At 42.8% G+C, this 19,451-nt stretch overlaps 1 protein-coding gene and 1 long non-coding RNA gene across 2 annotated transcripts; both read right to left on the bottom strand.

The window, feature by feature from the left end:
• Positions 1–3,825: 3,825 nt before the first annotated feature.
• LOC106563387 (uncharacterized) lies at positions 3,826–11,324 on the bottom strand. Its single transcript, XR_001319246.2, has 3 exons — positions 11,044–11,324; positions 4,931–5,040; positions 3,826–4,683 (listed from the first exon to the last, which is right to left on the bottom strand). It is a non-coding gene; the product is annotated as an uncharacterized lncRNA (long non-coding RNA).
• A 1,491-nt stretch (positions 11,325–12,815) lies between these two features.
• On the bottom strand, positions 12,816–18,786 carry LOC106563386 (transmembrane protein 88). Its single transcript, XM_014128893.2, has 3 exons — positions 18,230–18,786; positions 13,803–14,188; positions 12,816–13,578 (listed from the first exon to the last, which is right to left on the bottom strand). Exons 2-3 carry the CDS (start codon positions 14,175–14,177, stop codon positions 13,300–13,302), a joined length of 654 nt encoding a protein of 217 aa, XP_013984368.1. The 5' UTR covers positions 14,178–14,188; positions 18,230–18,786; the 3' UTR covers positions 12,816–13,299.
• Positions 18,787–19,451: the final 665 nt, after the last annotated feature.

The following is a 19,451-nucleotide window of genomic DNA, read 5'->3' as shown; positions in this document are numbered from 1 at the left end:
ACCCTAGTCATAGCTCTCTGCTACCACACGGCAGGCGGTACCAGAGCACCAAGTCTAGGTACGAAAGGCTTCTTAACAGCTTCTACACCCAAGCCATAAGACTCCTGAACAGCTAACCAAAATGCTACCCAGACTATTTGCAAATTGCTACCCCCCCATTTTACTCTGCTGCGACTCTCTGTTTATTATCTATGCATAGTTATCTATGTGTAGTTTACCTCTACCTACACGTACAGTACCAGACAGAAATTTGTTCACACCTACTCATTCCAGGGTTTTTCTTTATTTTTTACTATTTTCTACATTGTAGAATAATAGTGAAGACATCAAAACTATGAAATAAAACATATGGAATCATGTGGTAACTAAAAAATTAATCGTTAAACAAATGAAACTATATTTTATATTTGAGATTCTTCAAAGTAGCCACTCTTTGCCTTGATGACAGCTTTGCACACTCTTTCTCTATGGAAAAGTGAGACTCTTACGAACATGGTTGTTTTGCTCTGGGCTGTAACCTGGTCTCAGAGCATTTTGTATTATTCTGTACGTAAAGCCGAGACACTCCATTTAGTATGATACTGTATGTTACGTTTCATATGGTATGTATTAATTTGTGGATGTCCATCATCCATTTCATACAATATGTTCAGAATTTGCTAAACATATTATGTTACGAATTACGAATTTGATGTTGCTAACGTTAGCTAAGTGGCTAATGCTAACATTAGCTAGGTGGCTAATGTTACCTAGGCTAGGGGGTTAGGGTTAAGGGTTAGGGTTAAGGTTAGGAGTTAAGTTAAATGGTTAAGGTTAAGGTTAGTGTTAGGGGAAGGGTTAGCTAACATGCTAAATAGCTGCGTAGTAGCTAAAAAGTAGTAAGTAGTTGAAAAGTTGCTAAATAGCTAAAATTGTCCGTGATGAGATTCAAACACACAACCTTTGGGTTGCTAGACATTCACGTTATATGACCAACCACTCTCATTTAATTTTTGCCTTAAGTAACCTTTTGTCTTATGTAACCATACCAAACATAACATATCATACTAATTTGAGTGTCACGAATATGTTAGGTCTATGAGACCAGGTTGTGCTCTAGGACACCTTCAAGCCTCACAAGACTAGTCTGAAGCGTATCCCGGTACCAAAAATGGGTTAAATATGGGTAAAAAATATCTCAGATATAGGACCTACCCTTTAAAACAAACTTCCTTTTGAATTATTTTTTGACTCTCTGTTTATCCATGTATGAAACTGTGTTTCTATGGACTTATACCAGTAAGGCATATTCAATGTTTCATCTACAAAAAATGTGTACCTAAAGCATCCTAAAATCCCAAATCAAATAGCTAAATTATCCTTGGTTGGGCGATTTTGGTTCGGAACATTTTAAGGATTAAAAACCAAGGAGACCAGTCATATTATCCATGGCTGCAGTTACAGTATACTGTCAACATAATGCTATGATAATGTGTGTTAACATAATGTCTGCGTAATGACATTGCACACATCATAACTGTTATAAACACATTTGAGACAGTTCACATTTACATTTGGGTTGACCGTTTATTGTAACCACTGGTTGCTTTTGTCACGTCTAATCCCGCTCCCCCGCTCCAGTGCTCGACATCGCCGGTCTACTAACCACCGGCCCTGGCAACCCATCATTATGCACACTTGGTAACCATCATTACGCACACCTACGCCCCATCGTTAGGCACACCTGGACTTTGTCACTACCCTGATTACTTCCCCTTTATCTAGCACTCCGTTGTATTACCCATCAGGCAGTATTTCTGTGTTCTTGTTCAGACACTACTCCTGTTTTTGTATTCACTCTATGCTCGTCAAGATTAAACTTGCCGACTACACCTGCTTCCTGACTCCCTGTGTTTTTGTTACAGAATATTGTCTCACAAAATGGAAGCAGCAGCCAACCGAGACATCTCCAGGATGGTCGACGAACAGGGAGACCTACTTCGCCAACACTATGAACAGGTGGCACGGCGATGGATGAGGTCCTCAGTGTTCTTCAACGTCTAGATCTTCCTCAAGGGCCGTCACCTCCAATGAGTGGAGGATCCTTTACCATGAGTCGACCCAGAGAGCCAGTACCTCAGCTCTTTCAGCAGTCCGCCCAGGTCAGCGATGCCCGTTTGTTCCTCCCGGACAAATATGACGGGATTCCATCCAAATTCTGTGTCTTCCTCCTCCAGTGGTACCTCTATTTCATTCAACAGATGGGAGCCCCCACTACCGAGAGGTCCAAGGTTGCCACGGTTATTTCCCTGCTGACCGGGTGGGCGTTGTAGTCGGCTACGGCCGTCTGGAAGAGAGGAGAGGAGGAGCTGGGTTCCTATGAGTGGTTCATGGCTCTGTTCAGAGGAGTCTTCGATCATCCACTGGAGGGCAGAGAGGGGGGTGAGTGCCTACTCCAACTGCGGCAGGATGGCCAGACTGCTGCGGAGTATGCCCTCATCTTTCATACAGTGGCAGCATCCAGCAGATGGAATGAGCCGGTGCTCCGCATCTTATTCAGTAGAGGATTGCGTAAAGAGGTCCCGACGTTGGAATGCTGAGACAACACCCTCTCTTTGGTCGCACTCATCGCGATGACCATCTGCCTGGATAGCCTTCTTTGGGAGCGTCGGTACCCCCATCGCCTCTCTCCCTCCTTCGTTGAACGTTCTGATTCAGAGCCTGAACCCATGGAGGTAGGGGCCACACGCCTCTCCGCCGCTGAGCGAAGCCGTCGGAGACAGCTGGGGCTCTGTCCATATTGTGGTCAGGAGGGGTACCAGCTTCAACGGTGTCCACTACATCCCAACCCGGGATCCACTAGAGCAGAGGGACGGCCTCGTGATTATCCATCTCCTGGGGTAGGCGTGAGTATTCCATCATCATCACTTTCCACCAAACCCTTTTTAGTACCGATTTCACTAGCTGGCTGTTCCTCGTGTGTTGTTTCTACAGCTCTCGTGGACTCCAGTGCCGTGAAAAATTTCATTGACCAGGCCCTTGCCTTCTCCCAGAACATAACCTCTTACCCGCTCTCTTTTCCGTTTCAAGCGCTGGATAATCGACCACTGGGATCTGGGACAATCACACACATCACAGCACCACTCACTATCACCATGGGACCCCTGCACCAAGAAAGCCTTCCCTTCCTCCTCATCGAGGCACCCGTACACAAAGTCATTCATGGCCTCCCATGGCTACAACGCCATATCCCACCATCTCCTTGTCGAGGATGGAGATTACTGCCTGTTCAGACGCTACTCCTGGATTTCCATGTTTATTAAGATCTGTAGGCATTAGGACACCTCACAGCTAGTCTGGGTACCAGAGACAACCAGGCTACCTTAGGCTCTGAGACACCTGCTTCATGTTAGTTATGATTATAGTGTTACCAAATATACTGAATTGATGCTTATCTGAAAAGGTGTGATACATACCATGTTACGTGTGTGCCAATTACCATTGCCTATAGTGTGTACCTGTTGTTTTTGTTTTACTGTAGTTTGTTTTACAGTAGTATTTCTCCAGGGAAGTAACCAAGATCTCCTCTCTTTCTTCTTACCGTTATATCTGATATGCATTACATAACCCTTTGCCATCTCGTATGTAAAACACGTGTCTTGGTGCCAAGTCACTGGTTAAAGTGTTAATCTTTAACCAGTGTTCACAGTCGGTCTGCCATAAAGGCCTGTTTGTTAAGTACATCCCCAGTGTTACTAAAATACAGTCTTACTCTGAAAACTTTTGAAAGGATGTGATAGGATAACAAAGATCATGGGCTGAACTAGAAAGACACATTAGAAAGGGTTCCATAATCAAACGGCAAAAACATTTATTTGCAGCTATCCAAAACTATTTAAAAAGTGACTGGTCACATTACTAGTTATGTAGCATTAGTCTTTTGTTGATTATTTCATAGCAACAATACAAATAGAATATAAAGTGTCAGTAATCAATGACAGTTATTACTACATTCATCGTATAGCTGTGTATTAGTTATGGCCAGTCTACAACACCAGTTTCTAGATGGGATTTTACAGAAAATGGACCATTACAAAACATACCCCAAAAAATATGCAAAACCATTAGGTGTATAGCAGACACACGTACACAACTTTGACCCTAGAACAATAAATAAAGTGACAAATGATAAAACGACAGGAAAACAAGAAGAATGCACTTCAAGGTAATAGCGTAAACAAAGTTTCTCAACCCCTATCTAAAAGTGTTTTCTCCCATCTGTCAAAGATGTTCTAATGGCTATCAGACAGTTCTCAGTAGTGCTTCTCAGCCTCCATCTTTAGTCAAGCACCTATCTTAAACCTTCAGCTGAACTAAGCTCCTCAAATACAAACAAGAACAGTTTTCTGACCATTTTATTTTTGACCATCATTTTAGTATTCTTCTGTCCAGACACAATCATTGAAGAACTGGGATACTGTCTGTTGTAAGACAAAGATGCTTCTGAGCAGACAGTCTTTGAGGGGTGTTTTTGCAGCAGGGGCTGGAGGTTGGGGGCTCAGTAGGTGGTGTCTATAACGTTGCCCTCCATCCGATGTCTGTAGGCCACTCTTGCCTTGTGGGAAAAGTAGACAACTCCTCCTCCAGCACCATCACTGGCATAGGTTGACGGGACAAACTGGGGCTCTGCCTCAATGGATGGAACTGGAAGGGAGGAGAGAGGACATCATTAAAAACCCATTAACTTTACATTAACACTGACATTAATCTATCTCGGTAAGTCACATTCCCATATTGTACTACTACGGATGTTGATGAACTGTCAAAGGGTTTTCAGTCCAATATTACATTCCAAGTAACATAGTGTTCCGCTTTTTGAAAATAGTGCCTCTGAAAAAATCTAAACAAACAAGCATCCCACTCCAGAAAAAACTGTAGCTGGTGTTCCTACCCTCTTTAGGGAGGCAGTCTCTGCCCTTGCCCTTGTCTTTACACCTCTTGTACCAGGGAAAACACTGGAGAACCTTCACACCCATTGGTGCAGCAGATAGAGGAGCCAGTCTGAAAAGAGAGAACAAGGATTATGTTATTTAAAAGGAGCATTAACACTAGGTACTCCATAACTCAGCAGGATTTGAACAAGAACTTGAACAATCATATTGCATTATGTGCTCTGTTTCTCACAAAATAAATGACGTGCCTTGTTCAGGGAATGTAAGAGCTACTCATCCCTCTTCTGAATTGCACCAGCAAAATTGAGTTATTATCCATTTCTAAAACTGACACACTCCAAACTTGCCCTAAATGTGTAATTGTGGTTTGGGTGTAGGACTATCATTTTTCTGTTTGAGAGAGAGAGAGAGAGAGACAGTAGCTAAAGGGTATTTTCTTCCTTGTCCTTAATGTTTGGGGACCCTGGAGGCAGTGAACCATTTAGATTATTACCTCCAGCTATGACAGATTATCAAATAGATGCATGATAAAAACAGGCACTTCATCAAAGGGTGCTTTTAAATTATGTAAGTTACATATTCACAATCAGTGACCCAAATCTCTGTCTGGGTTTGTGCTGGAGAGACAGGCCCATCTAACAGACATAATCTATCCAGTGCCTACTTATACAGTCTCATTCTACTTTTCTGTTTACATTATGCAACTATGTTGTGACAGCAAGAAGTCAATGTCACAGTGCAAATATCGAGTCTACGCATCTTCTTATGAAAGTTGATTTGCAATAGTAAAGTTAGTTTGTATCCTAAGCTTCAGGTCTGCTTAGGTCAGTGTTTCTGGTTATGGGGAACAGCAAAATGCCAGGACGCTTAACATGACTCTAGGGAATTGTGAGAACAAACCAACAAGCTGATCTAATCATAGATCTGTCTCCTTTACAGTATAGGACTTCTATGTCACCTGCTAGGTAAAAGGGAACCCCAGACATGGTAAGCCCAGTCATGGTAAGCCCAGACATGGTGAGCCCAGACATGGTGAGCCCAGACATGGTGAGCCCAGTCATGGTAACCCCAGTCATGGTAACCCATACATGGTAACCCCAGTCATGGTAACCCCAGTCATGGTAAGCCCAGTCATGGTGACCCATACATGGTAACCCCAGTCATGGTGAGCCCAGACATGGTGAGCCCAGACATGGTGAGCCCAGACATGGTGACCCCAGTCATGGTGAGCCCAGTCATGGTGACCCATACATGGTAACCCCAGTCATGGTGACCCATACATGGTAACCCCAGTCATGGTAACCCCAGTCATGGTAACCCCAGACATGGTGACCCATACATGGTAACCCCAGTCATGGTGACCCATACATGGTAACCCCAGTCATGGTAACCCCAGTCATGTTAAGCCCAGACATGGTGACCCATACATGGTAACCCCAGACATGGTGACCCATACATGGTAACCCCAGTCATGGTGACCCATACATGGTAACCCCAGTCATGGTGACCCATACATGCCCAACTAAGCTGTTATTGCGTGTGTAAAAAAGGCTGTCCTGCTCCTCTCCTCGCTACCTAACTTCCCCTCACAGTCCCTTCAGTTTCCCTTAAGTCCCGTTAGTTTGGCTGCTCAGTCTACCTAAGATATCACTTGCCCATCATAGGCCTGCAATTCCCAACCAATCAGAGTGCTTGGAAATGCGCATCTGGACTCCGCACCCGCCCACTCAGTGTTGTTGTCATCAGAAGGGAGAAGACCCATGTTTCTGAGGACTTTTTGTTGTTCACAGTAAGACAAATGTCTGAATGTTGTGCGTGCATCGAAATGTAAGTTGCAGGGAGTTATTGGGGGTTTTACATGCTGTGTAATAGTAGGTAATTACCACTAATTACTTACTGTTACTTTGATAGCTTTTAGACATATGTTCTACAGTATGGCTGTTACTATTCTTTAATGTCAGAGTTGCCAATACTACTTTGCCTATTGTTTATCGTATGTAGTATTATTCCGTACTATTAGTGCTATTGCATTGGTTGCACAAGTATTTTTGCAGAAGTGGTTTAATTGTTGTATTGGTAAACAGTCTTTTGCATGCACACGCAACCACGTTTTCCATAGTGGCCTTTATTAAGGTGTTTTATTGCGTTGCCATGGGTGAGCTTCTAGAGTCCTCTTAGACAGTTCTTGGAGCTCGCTCATGCGCAGAATCATTTAGGACCCTGTGGCACCAGGGCAGACCTGATAAGGTTGCAGATTCGAACACAAGGCTGGAGAGAGAGAGTGCCATAAATTTTGACCCTTTGTCAATCCAAATAATTGGTTTCGCTCTCTCCAAGAGAGGACTGTTTAAGTTTATGCTTATATTGATGCTGTGTTTATGGCCCTTTATAGACATGTTATAAGTATAATCCCATTTGCCATTTATTCATGTACATACAGTGCCTTCAGAAAGTATTCAGACCCCTTGACTTTTTCCACATTTTGTTGTTACAGCCTTATTCTAAAATGGATTAAATAGTTTTTTCCCTCATAAATCTACACACAATACCCCATAATGGCAAAGCAAACACATTTTTTTTGAAATTCCTGCTAATCTATAATAATAATTAAAAAAATGAAATATCACATTTACATAAGTATTGAGACCCTTTACTCAGTACTTTGTTGAAGCACCTTTGGCAGCGATTACAGCCTCGAGTCGTCTTGGGTATGACGCTACAAGCTTGGCACACCTGTATTTGGGGAGTTTCTCCCATTCTTCTCTGCAGATCCTCTCAAGCTCTGTCAGGTTAGATGGGGAACGTTGCTATTTTCAGGTCTCTCCAGAGATGTTAGAACGTCCGGGCTCTGGCTGGGCCACTCAAGGATATTCAGAGATTTGTCCCGAAGCCACTCCTGCATTGTCTAGGTTGTGTGCTTAGGGTCGTTGTCCTGTTGGAAGGTGAACTTTCGTCACCAGTCTGAGGTCCTGAGCGCTATGGAGCAGGTTTTCATCAAGGATCTCTCTGTACTTTGCTCTGTTCATCTTTGCGTCAATCCTGACTAGTCTCCCAGTCCCTGCCGCTGAAAAACATCCCCACAGCATGATGCTGCCACCACCATGCTTCACTGTAGGGATGGTGCCAGGTTTCCTCCAGACGTGACGCTTGGCATTCAGGCCAAAGAGTTCAATCTTGGTTTCATCAGAGCAGAGAATCTTGTTTCTCACGGTCTGAGAGTCTTTAGGTGCCTTTTGGCAAACTCCAAGTGTCATGTGTCTTTTACAGAGGAGTGGCTTCCGTCTGGCCACTCTACCATAAAGGCCTGATTGGCAGAGTGCTGCAGAGATGGTTGTCTTTCTGGAATGTTATCCTATCTCCACAGAGGAACTCTAGAGCTCTGTCAGAGTGACCATCGGGTTCTTGGTCACCTCCCTGACCAAAGCCCTTCTCCCCTGATTGCTCAGTTTGGCCGGGCGGCCAGATCTAGGAAGAGTCTCGGTGGCTCCAAACTTTTTCCATTTAAGAATGATGGAGGCTACTTGTTCTTGGGGACCTTCAATGCTGCAGACATTTTTTTGTACCCTTCCGAAACAGGATTGTGTCAAGGCACCAATCTGGGGAGCTCTACAGACATTTGTGTGCCTTTCCAAATCATGTCCAATCAATTGAATTTACCACAGGTGGAGTCCAATCAAGTCGTGGAAACATCTCAAGGATGATCAATGGAAACAGGATGCACCGGAGCTCAATTTCGAGTCTCATAGCAAAGAGTCTGAATACATATGTAAGTAAGGTATTTCATTTTTTTTTTTTTTATCAATTTGCAAAAATGTCTAAAAACCTGTTTTCGCTTTGTCATTACAGGATATTGTGTGTTGATTGCTGAGGATTAAAAAAAAATGTAATCCATTTTAGAATAAGGCTATAAGGTAACAAAATGTGGAAAAAGTCAAGGGGTCGGAATACTTTCCGAAGGCACTAATATGCGTATTGCATAGTTATAACCCTTAAATAATACTGTTTACATGTGTGCATATCTTTGTCTTATAGAACCACAACAACAAGATTCCAAGTAATTCACATTACCAGAATCATATAAAGAACTTCAAAGGAAACTGCTGTGTCTGTGAGTGGTGGTGACTATCAAGAGTACAGTGATGGGCCTCAACATCATGTTCTAACTGGACAGCACTATAGAGGACAGAACCAAACCAATCAGTTATACAGTGGCTTCCAAAAGTATTCACCCCCTTGGCATTTTTCCTATTTTGTTGCCTTACAACCTGGAATTAAAATAGATTTTTGGGGGGGTTTGTATCATTTGATTTACACAACATGCCTACCACTTTGAAGATGCAAAATACTTTTTATTGTGAAACAAGCAAGAAATAAGACAAAAAAACAGAACTTGAGCGTGCATAACTATTCATCCCCACAAAGTCAATACGTTGTTGAGCCACCTTTTGCAGCAACTACAGCTGCAAGTCTCTTGGGGTATGTCTCTATAAGCTTGGCACATCTAGCCACTGGGATTTTTCCCATTCTTCAAGGCAAAACTGCTCCAGCTCATTCAAGTTGGATGGGTTCCACTGGTGTACAGCAATCTTTAAGTCATCCCACAGATTCTCAATTGGATTGAAGTCTGGGCTTTGACTAGGCCATTCCAAGACATTTAAATGTTTCCCCTTAAACCACTCGAGTGATGCTTTAGCAGTATGCTTATGATCATTGTCCTGCTGGAAGTTGAACCTCCATCCCAGTCTCAAATCTCTGGAAGATTGAAACAGGTTTCCCTCAAAAATGTCCCTGTATTTAGCGCCATTCATCATTCCTTCAATTCTGACCAGTTTCCCAGTCCCTGCCAATGAAAAACATCCCCACAGCATGATGCTGCCACCACCATGCTTGACAGTGGGGATGGTGGTGTTCCGTGGGTGATGAGAGGTGTTGGGTTTATGCCAGACATAGCGTTTTCCTTGATGGCAAAAAAGCTCAATTTTAGTCTCATCTGACCAAAGTACCTTCTTCCATATGTTTGGGGAGTCTCCCACATGCCTTTTGGAGAACAACATACATGTTTGATTATTTGTTTCTTTAAGCAATGGCTTTTTTCTGGACACTCTTCCGTAAAGCTCAGCTCTGTGGAGTGTATGGCTTAAAGTGGTCCTATGGACAGATACTCCAATCTCCACTGTGGAGCTTTGCAGCTCCTTCAGGGTTATCTTTGGTCTCTTTGTTGCCTCTCTGGTTAATGCCCTCCTTGCCTGGTCTGTGAGTTTTTGTGGGCAGCCCTCACTTGGCAGGTCTGCTGTGGTGCCATATTCGTTAAATTTTTTTAATAATGGATTTAATGGTGCTCCGTGGGATGTTCAAAGTTTCTGATATTTTTTTATAACCCAACCCTGATCTGTACTTCTCCACAACTTTGTCCCTGACCTGTTTGGAGAGCTCCTTGGTCTTCATGGTGCTGCTTGCTTGGTGGTGCCCGTTGCTTAGTAGTGTTGCAGACTCTGGGGCCTTTCAGAACAGATATATATATATATAACTGAGATCATGTGACAGATCATATGACACTTAGATTGCACATAAGTGGACTTTATTTAACTAATTATGTAACTTATGAAGGTAATTGGTTGCATCAGATCTTATTACATGAATTACATGAAATCCCCCAAAAATCCATTCAAATTGCAGGTTGAAAAGCAACAAAATAGGAAAAACGCCAAGGGAGATGAATACTTTTGCAAGGCACTGTAAGTATATAGCGGGTGAGGGCATTCACAGCCAACAGTTCAGACGGGTGAGGGCAAACGAGCCAACAGTTTTTACGTGGTCCTTTTAGCCGGATTTAGTGACCAACAGGGTTTTACATGGTCCTTAATTTCTCCGGATTTAGCGACCAATAGTTTTTACAGCGTGTGTGTTTTCCTACATCCATTTCAGCTTGTGCCCTCAATTCTGACACACTTTTGGCCTAATGAGGCTACAAAGTGGGTTCCATATCAACGACTTCACATAGGCCAATCAATACAAAAGGTTATAACAACAAAATACTAAATGTGAAAACTAAATATTGAAAACGCCATGGACGTCTTGGTGCTATTGAATAGTAAAAGTGCTTTTAACTCACCTGGAAATCCAAGATCAAAACGGCATGAATTTATATTGTAGTGAGTTTGTTTCCTTGGAATTCTCCTAGAAATTGTATAATTTGCTTCCGGTTTGATGTCTCGAGGCAGTCAGAGCTCATTCCCCTGACAAATGATGGTGTATATGCAACCTGCCTTGTAGCGCGTCTGTCACTCTCCCTTTGATACAACAAGAGCATGGAAATTTTCCACTGCCGACTCCGCGTCTTTAAATAGCTAATCCTTCAGTGTGTGGCTACAACACAAAACATGCCTCCCTTGCCCTCTGACCCCGCCCCTGCATTTACTGTATGCGTGTGTTGGCAACTTGGCATGGAAGTTAATAGATTTCCAGTGAATTGTTGCTATGTTCCCTTACAGTGTTGGGGTATGGAAAGCCGTTTTAACATATATTCATTGAATATTTGATATCAATAAAAAAAAGTTTTATACCAATACTTGCATTTTTTATATCAATAATTTGAAGTGTTGATACTTTACCCATATTTTATTTTATTTTATTTGAGCAAAAAAGTAGTGTGTAGTTCCAGTAGTCCTAGTTAGCTACACCACTACATGGCAAACATGTAATTCACTACTGAAAACACTACCAAGATTTTAGTTTAGTTCTACTACCAACAACAAGCTACTGCAAAATGTAGTTAAAAATGTAAATACATGTATTTCACTACTCCCCAACACTGTTCCCTTATTAACTGTTAAACAAGGACATGGTGATCCAATTGGTAAGGGAGGCAATGTTAGTCAGTCAAGATTATGTGTTTACCCACACTATGTAAAACATTTTATTATGCATCTTGTACCTCCACATGGTAAAATATTACATGAATTGCTTTTATTAAAGGTTGTGTATGCTATTATTATCCTGTCAACCATCAACACAAGGGGACATTAGAGGTAACCAACGCAATAGCCAACCATAGTTGATCATGATTGAAACATGGCCTTACCTAATCTGACACCCAGTCCAACCTAATTTGACTGATGGGCAGAACACTGATTTTTGGTGACCTTGAGCAGTGACCTTTCAGTAGCGTAAATATTTGTTTTGATTTTCAAACAGCTGACTTAGAGCACAACAGCGGGCAGGGAGAAAGTAAGTTGTTTTGTAGTTTATATGAAACTGACATTGCTTTTAATTAAAAAAAAATATATATTTTTTTTATTTTCCATTCAATACTATTCTATTGCTATAATGGGCAGTTAGGATGCCTGGAATATATTCAAAGTATTCACAATTACATTACAACACCTGCTTATTCACAGGTCATGACTATAAACATGACAGAAGTAGATTGTTTTACCCTACTTTAAATGTTTTAATTAGCAAGTTACTCATGTATTTATTACTTTATGACAACTGTTTTTGTTATCCACAAAATAGAATTATAGGTTGTCAACAGTTTTCTACGAATGTCATCATTCTATTCAAGCCAGACAAGTGAATACAAGCAAACCCTTCCAGTTACTGAGGGAAGTTATGCTATAAAAGCGTTTTGATTCTGTGTAACATATTTCTATGATGTACTTACTTGGAATTAATATGTCATTAAAACTTTGATTAAAGAGTCAACATTTGACAGCTGCCATATGGCATCAGAGAGATAGTAGCCATGGTAACCCACAGGTTTGTGAGGTGATGTAATGGTAGTTGGAATCTCGTGCTCCACTAGAGGGAGATGTTGTCATTTCATGCCAGACAGAAACTGATTCACTTGTAGTTATTTCTATAAGAAAAACACCTTTTCTGATATAATGGAAATATTTTATTCTAAACAAACATAATTTAATAATAGTACAGGATAATTCAACATAAGAAACAAACATAATAACAAATAATTGCAGTGTAGTTACAGTGGTATTTGATAGTACTTCATGTAGCATACTTATGTTTTTACAGCTTCAACTTTGCTCTCTGCAATCTACAAACCAGTGTATTGGAAGATCCACCTCCACACCACCCCCACCCCAAGACTCATAGGCATATTATAACTGTGTCCATAAACATCATCTCCACAAATCCACACTTCAACTTTCCCTACTACCCTCATGCCCTGTTTTCTCCCTTCCTTCACATTCCTTCCCTCCCTGCTCAAGGTAGAAGTTGCCTCTATCTACAGATCTAGGATCAGATTACTTGACCCCCAATCCTAACCTTAACCTTAAGAGGGAAGAAAATATTATCTGACCCTGCATCAGTGGTTAGGGTCAAGGTTAGGGTCAACATATCCCTCCCCTCACACCCACACACTGCCTTTGCCCTCCCCCTCTGAGCCCCCCTGCTGGCCACAGCAGCCTCCTCCACGTTGGCGCGAGGCAGGCAGGTTCTTGTAGACGGCCCTGCTGTAGGGGATGAAACAGATGCCCAGTTGGAGGTGGTGGGCCAGGCGGCAGTAGGCAGCCAGAGCCAGGACCAGGAGGGGGGTGACCAGGATGAAGCCCACCACCAGCAGGGCCACACAGCCACCGTCATCCAGCAGGTCTGAACAGTACAGGGACGTGCCATTGGGTTGTACCTGGGGACGACAGGGAGGAGAGGGAGGAGAAATGGTTAATGGTGTGAAACCATCACAAACACACACACACACACACATACATATTAAAACTACTCATCATGTGTCACACAGCAATGCTCAGGTCAGGACTCATGCTCTCTCTCCCTGTATGTCTCTGACTCTCCCCTCTCTTTCTCTATCTCTTTCTGACACACACAGACTTTCTTCCTGGATGGCAGTCTTACCGTAGAGTGACATAGGAAGCCAAACACGACCATGACCAGCGCTGGGGTCATGATGGTGCCGAACACAATACTGACCAGCGTACTGTTGACCAGCGCGATGATCAGGTTCTGAGCTGTCACCAGTATTGAGCACGCCCAGCAGTCCAGAGAGCCTCTCAGCTCCAGAGGGGCGTCCGTAGCCCCCGCCACGCTGGCCGCTACTGAGTACGGGGGTGGCACCACCACCCCTGACCCCCCTGTGGGCGACCCTGGCACAGAGGTCACAGAGCCTGTGTGCTGGAGGTGGAATTGCAGTGAAGACAGAGGTTCCCCATTGTTAATGTGATGCAGCTGGGTGATGCCATTCTCCAGGGTCCGGTTCCTCGGCAGACTCATCCTCCCTAGGCCTTCGGGAAACAAAATGATTAGTGTTATTAATTCAGTAATTTATGTGTCTGTTATACAATTTCATAATCATCATTACTAGTGGTAGTGCAGTTAATTATGGGCTGCTCTTCTGCTAGGGAGCCTTATAGTGCTTGCAGTTACAGTGCCTTCAGAAAGTACTCACACCCCTTGACTTTTTCCACATTTTGTTGTTTTACGAAGTGGGATTCAAATAGATTTAATTGTCATCTTTTGTCAATGATCTACAGAAAATACTCTAATGTCAGTGGAAAACATTTTTAACATTTGTATAAAAAAATATATGAAAATAAAACATTAATATGTCTTGATTAGATAAGTATTCAACCCCCTGAGTCAATACATGTTAGAATCACCTTTGGCAGCGATTACAGCTGTGAGTCTTTCTGGGTAAGTCTCTAAGAGCTTTGTACACCTGTATTGTACAGTATTTGCACATTATTAAAACAATTTAAGCATACCTATAACATGATGCAGCCACCACCATGTTTGAAAATGTGAAAAGTGGTACTCAGTGATGTGTAATGTTTAGGTCAAATCCAACACAACGCTTTGCATTCAGGGCATAAAGTTATTTTCTTTGCCACATTTTTTTGCAGTTTTACTTTAGTGCCTTATTGCAAACAGGATGCATGTTTTATTCTGTACAGGCTTCCTTCTTTTCACTCTGTCAATTAGGTTAGTATTGTGGAGTAACTACAATGTTGTTGATCCATCCTCAATTTTTTCCTATCACAGCCATTAAACTCTGCAACTGTTTTAAAGTCAACATTGACGTCATGGTGAAATCCTTGAGAGGTTTCCATCCTCTCCAGCAACTGAGTTAGGAAGGCCACCTGTATCTTTGTAGTGACTGGGTGTATTGATACACCATCCAAAGTTTAATTAATAACTTCATCATGCTCAAACGGATATTCAATGTCTGCTTTTTTTAACCCATCTACCAATAGGTGCCCTTCTTTGTGAGGCATTGGAAAACCTCCCTGGTCTTTGTGGTTGAATCTGTGTTTGAAATTCACTGTTCAACTGAGGGACCTTACAGATTATTATATGTGTGGGGTACAGAGATGTACATTCAAAAATCAGGTTAAACACTATTATTGCACACAGAGTGAGTCCATGCAACTTTGTATATGACTTGTTAAGCACATTTTTACTCCTGAACTTAGTTAGGCTTGCCATAACAAAGGGGATGAATACTTATTGACTCAAGACATTTCAGCTTTACATTTTTAATTAATTTGTAAAAATGTTTAAAAACACAATTCCACTTTGACATTATGGGGTATTGTGTGTAGGCCAGCGACACAACATCTCAATTTAATCCATTTTAAATTCAGGCTGTAACACAACAAAATGTGGAAAAAGTCAAAGGGTATGAATAATTTCTGAAGGCACTGTACAGTCGTGGCAACATTTTTGAGAATGACACAAATATAAATTTTCACAAAGGCTGCTGCCTCAGTTTGTATGATGAAAATTTGCATATACTCCAGAATGTTATGAAGAGTGATCAGATGAATTGCAATTAATTGCAAAGTCCCTCTTTGCCATGCAAATGAACTGAATCCCCCAAAAAACATTTCCACTGCGTTTCAGCCCTGCCACATAAGGACCAGCAGACATCATGTCAGTGATTCTCTCGTTAACACAGGTGTGAGTGTTGACGAGGACAAGGCTGGAGATCACGCTGATTGAGTTCGAATAACAGACTGGAAGCTTCAAAAGGAGGGTGGTGCTTGGAATCATTGTTCTTCCTCTGTCAATCATGGTTACCTGCAAGGAAACACGTGCCGTCATCATTGCTTTGCACAAAAAGGGCTTCACAGGCAAGGATATTGCTGCCAGTAAGATTGCACCTAAATCTACCATTTATCAGATCATCAAGAACTTCAAGGAGAGTGGTTCAATTGTTGTGAAGAAGGCTTCAGGGTGCCCAAGAAAGTCCAGCAAGCGCCAGGACCGTCTCCTAAAGTTGATTCAGCTGCGGGATCGGGGCACCCCCAGTACAGAGCTTGCTCAGGAATGGCAGCATTCCTGCACGCACAGTGAGGCGAAGACTTTTGGAGGATGGCCTGATGTCAAGAAGGGCAGCAAAGAAGAAACTTCTCTCCAGGAAAAACATCAGGGACAGACTGATATTCTGCAAAAGGTACAGGGATTGGACTGCTGAGGACTGGGGTAAAGTCATTTTCTCTGATGAATCCCCTTTGCGATTGTTTAGGGCATCCGGAAAAAAGCTTGTCCGGAGAAGACAAGGTGAGCTCTACCATCAGTCCTGTGTCATGCCAACAGTAAAGCATCCTGAGACCATTCATGTGTGGGGTTGCTTCTCAGCCAAGGGAGTGGGCTCACTCACAATTTTGCCTAAGAACACAGCCATGAATAAAGAATGGTACCAACACATCCTTCGAGAGCAACTTCTCCCAACCATCCAGGAACAGTTTGGTGACGAACAATGCCTTTCCAGAATGATGGAGCACCTTGACAACTAAGTGGCTCGGGGAACAAAACATTGATATTTTGGGTTCATGGCCAGGAAACTCCCCAGACCTTAATCCCATTGAGAACTTGTGGTCAATCCTCAAGAGGCGGGTGGACAAACAAAAACCCACAAATTCTGACAAACTCCAAGCATTGATTATGCAAGAATGGACTGCTATCAGTCAGGATGTGGCCCAGAAGTTAATTGACAGCATGCCAGGGAGGATTGCAAAGGTCTTGAAAAAGAAGGGTCCACACTGCAAATATTGACTCTTTGCATCAACTTCATGTAATTGTTAGTAAAAGCCTTTGACACTTATGAAATTCTTGTAATTATACTTCAGTATTCCATAGTAACATCTGACAAAAATATCTAAAGACACTGATGCAGCAAACTTTGTGAAAATTAATATTTGTGTCATTGTCAAAACCTTTGGCCACGACTGTAGATAGATGGGGAGCCTGATAATGGATCCCCTTTGCACACAGGAATCTGTTTGGCATGCCCCTATTTCAATAATAGATTGAAAAAAAGCCTCGGGATGTCATTGCATTAAAGTGAGGGTAGCTAAGTTTCCTAAAGTACAGTGGTGAGAGGTGCAGAAAGTAAACACAGATAACTACACAACTCTGGGCGGGAGGAAATGGACTTCCCTTGGCCCCACCCCGTCTCCTGGATGACTACAGACCCAGAACAATGAGGCCCCCCCACCCCACCCCACCCTCTTCAAAACCTTCTTCTAAGAAACCTTCTTCCACTAATTTTAAACGTCAACAACCTTTTGTTGATTGGATTTTAACTGAAAACTGATCATTGTAATGGGTTATTTCATTTATTTCACCAAACTTTCATCAATGTTCAGTTGACTTTAGCAGTGGGGTGGGACCTCAGGCACAATGTGTCATGGTCACATGTCCTCAGATGACATCTGATACTATAACTGTTGGTATTAAGAGGAAGGTAGCATGTGCAGGTATAACCTCTCATAGAACATCATGGGAAAAAGGGTTCATGGGTTGAAATAGTTACTTTTCCATTCAGTCTTCATATGAACCAAGCAAAGATGCGGGTGGATTAAAAACCTTCCAATAAAGGACTTTTAATTTTTTTTATTTAACTAGGCAAGCAGTTAACAACAAATTCTTATTAAGAATGATGGCCTACCCCGGCCAAACCCTAACTCAGACAACACTGGGCCAATTGTGCGCCGCCCTATGGGACTCCCAATCACAACCGGTTGTGATACAGCCTGGAATTGAACCGGGGTCTATAGTGACGCCTCTAGCACTGAGGTGCAGTGCCTTAGACTGCTGCGCCACTCAGGAGCCCAAAAGATTATTAAACAATCTTGGTAATACAATACAAAATGCAAAATTTCTCATCACACTCAAACTTCAATTGAACATGCTCTAGAAGCATAAACCCTATGAGCTGGAAAAAAGTTGACTATGATCTTTGTTAGGATGTTTAGTTTGAGTTTCCATGTCCCTCCATCCCTGGACAGCCATAACGATTACAATGAGATGTGTTTACTCACTGTGTGATTGGTGGAGCAGTTCTGAGGATTTGTCTCTCTGTCTCTCGCCTCTCACAGTAGCAGTAAGAGAAGATGTGAATACACTCTATTCTTTAACCTGTCTTCCTTCTCTGAGAATGCGCGTTGAGAGAAGAAGAGGTAGGTCTCCACTACATGAACACCCAGATCCTGAGGTCAGACTGATGACATTGACCAGGTGGAGGTTTATACCCCGATGATGAGAGTTTAGACCTTTGTCATTCTCTGATATATCTTGGTGTTTCTGAAACTCCAGGTATTCAGCAGATGCTTTGTGTCTGCAAAGGTCTCAATCGGTGTCACTCTCTTGCCCCTTTGCTTTGTGTTAAATTCTACGCTCTGCACAGTTAAGGCAAATATTGCTTTTCTGCTTGGCTCTGGCTCTTCCTTTCCTGCTGTGCTGTTTCCTCACTTTCATTCCAGTTTGGTTAGTCACTGAGTCTCCCCTCTGTCTCCTGTCTGTCTCCTGTCTGTCTCCTCTCTGCTGGTTACGTGTCTGTGGGCTGCTGTGGTGCTGGTGGGTACAGATAGGCAGCTGGGGAGTGTTAGACGTTGGTGATGGCATTTGGAAAGGGCGGAGGCACAGGAGGGATTGCACTGATAACCCTTGGACCCAGTGGGGAGCGAGGGGGTAGGGAGGGGAGGGAAGGGGGGAGCGAGGGGGTAGGGAGGAGAAGAAAGGGAAGGGAGGAGAGAGGGGGAGAAAGTGTTTATCTGAATAGATAAGGAGATGGGTGAGAGTTGCCAAAACTCTTGCAGTCACTACAACCACTAACCACTACCTTCTGCTGCAGTTACTACAACCACTACCTCCTGCTGCAGTTATTACAACCACAACCTCCTGCTGCAGTTACTACAACCGCTAACCACAACCTTCTGCTGCAGTCACTACAACTACTAACTACTACCTTCTGCTGCAGTTACTACAACCACAACCTTCTGCTGCAGTCACTACAACTACTAACTACTACCTTCTGCTGCAGTTACTACAACCACTACCTTCTGCTGCAGTTACTACAACCACTAACCACAACCTCCTGCTGCAGTTACTACAACCGCTAACCACAACCTTCTGCTGCAGTCACTAGAACTACTAACTACTACCTTCTGCTGCAGTTACTACAACCACTACCTTCTGCTGCAGTTACTACAACCACTAACCACTACCTTCTGCTGCAGTCACTACAACCACTAACCAATACCT

This window comes from Salmo salar, chromosome ssa11 (genome assembly GCF_905237065.1).
Source record: "Salmo salar chromosome ssa11, Ssal_v3.1, whole genome shotgun sequence".
Taxonomy (NCBI): domain Eukaryota; kingdom Metazoa; phylum Chordata; class Actinopteri; order Salmoniformes; family Salmonidae; genus Salmo; species Salmo salar.
Note: the sequence above shows the minus strand (reverse complement) of the source record. Positions and strands in the feature narration are given on the sequence as shown.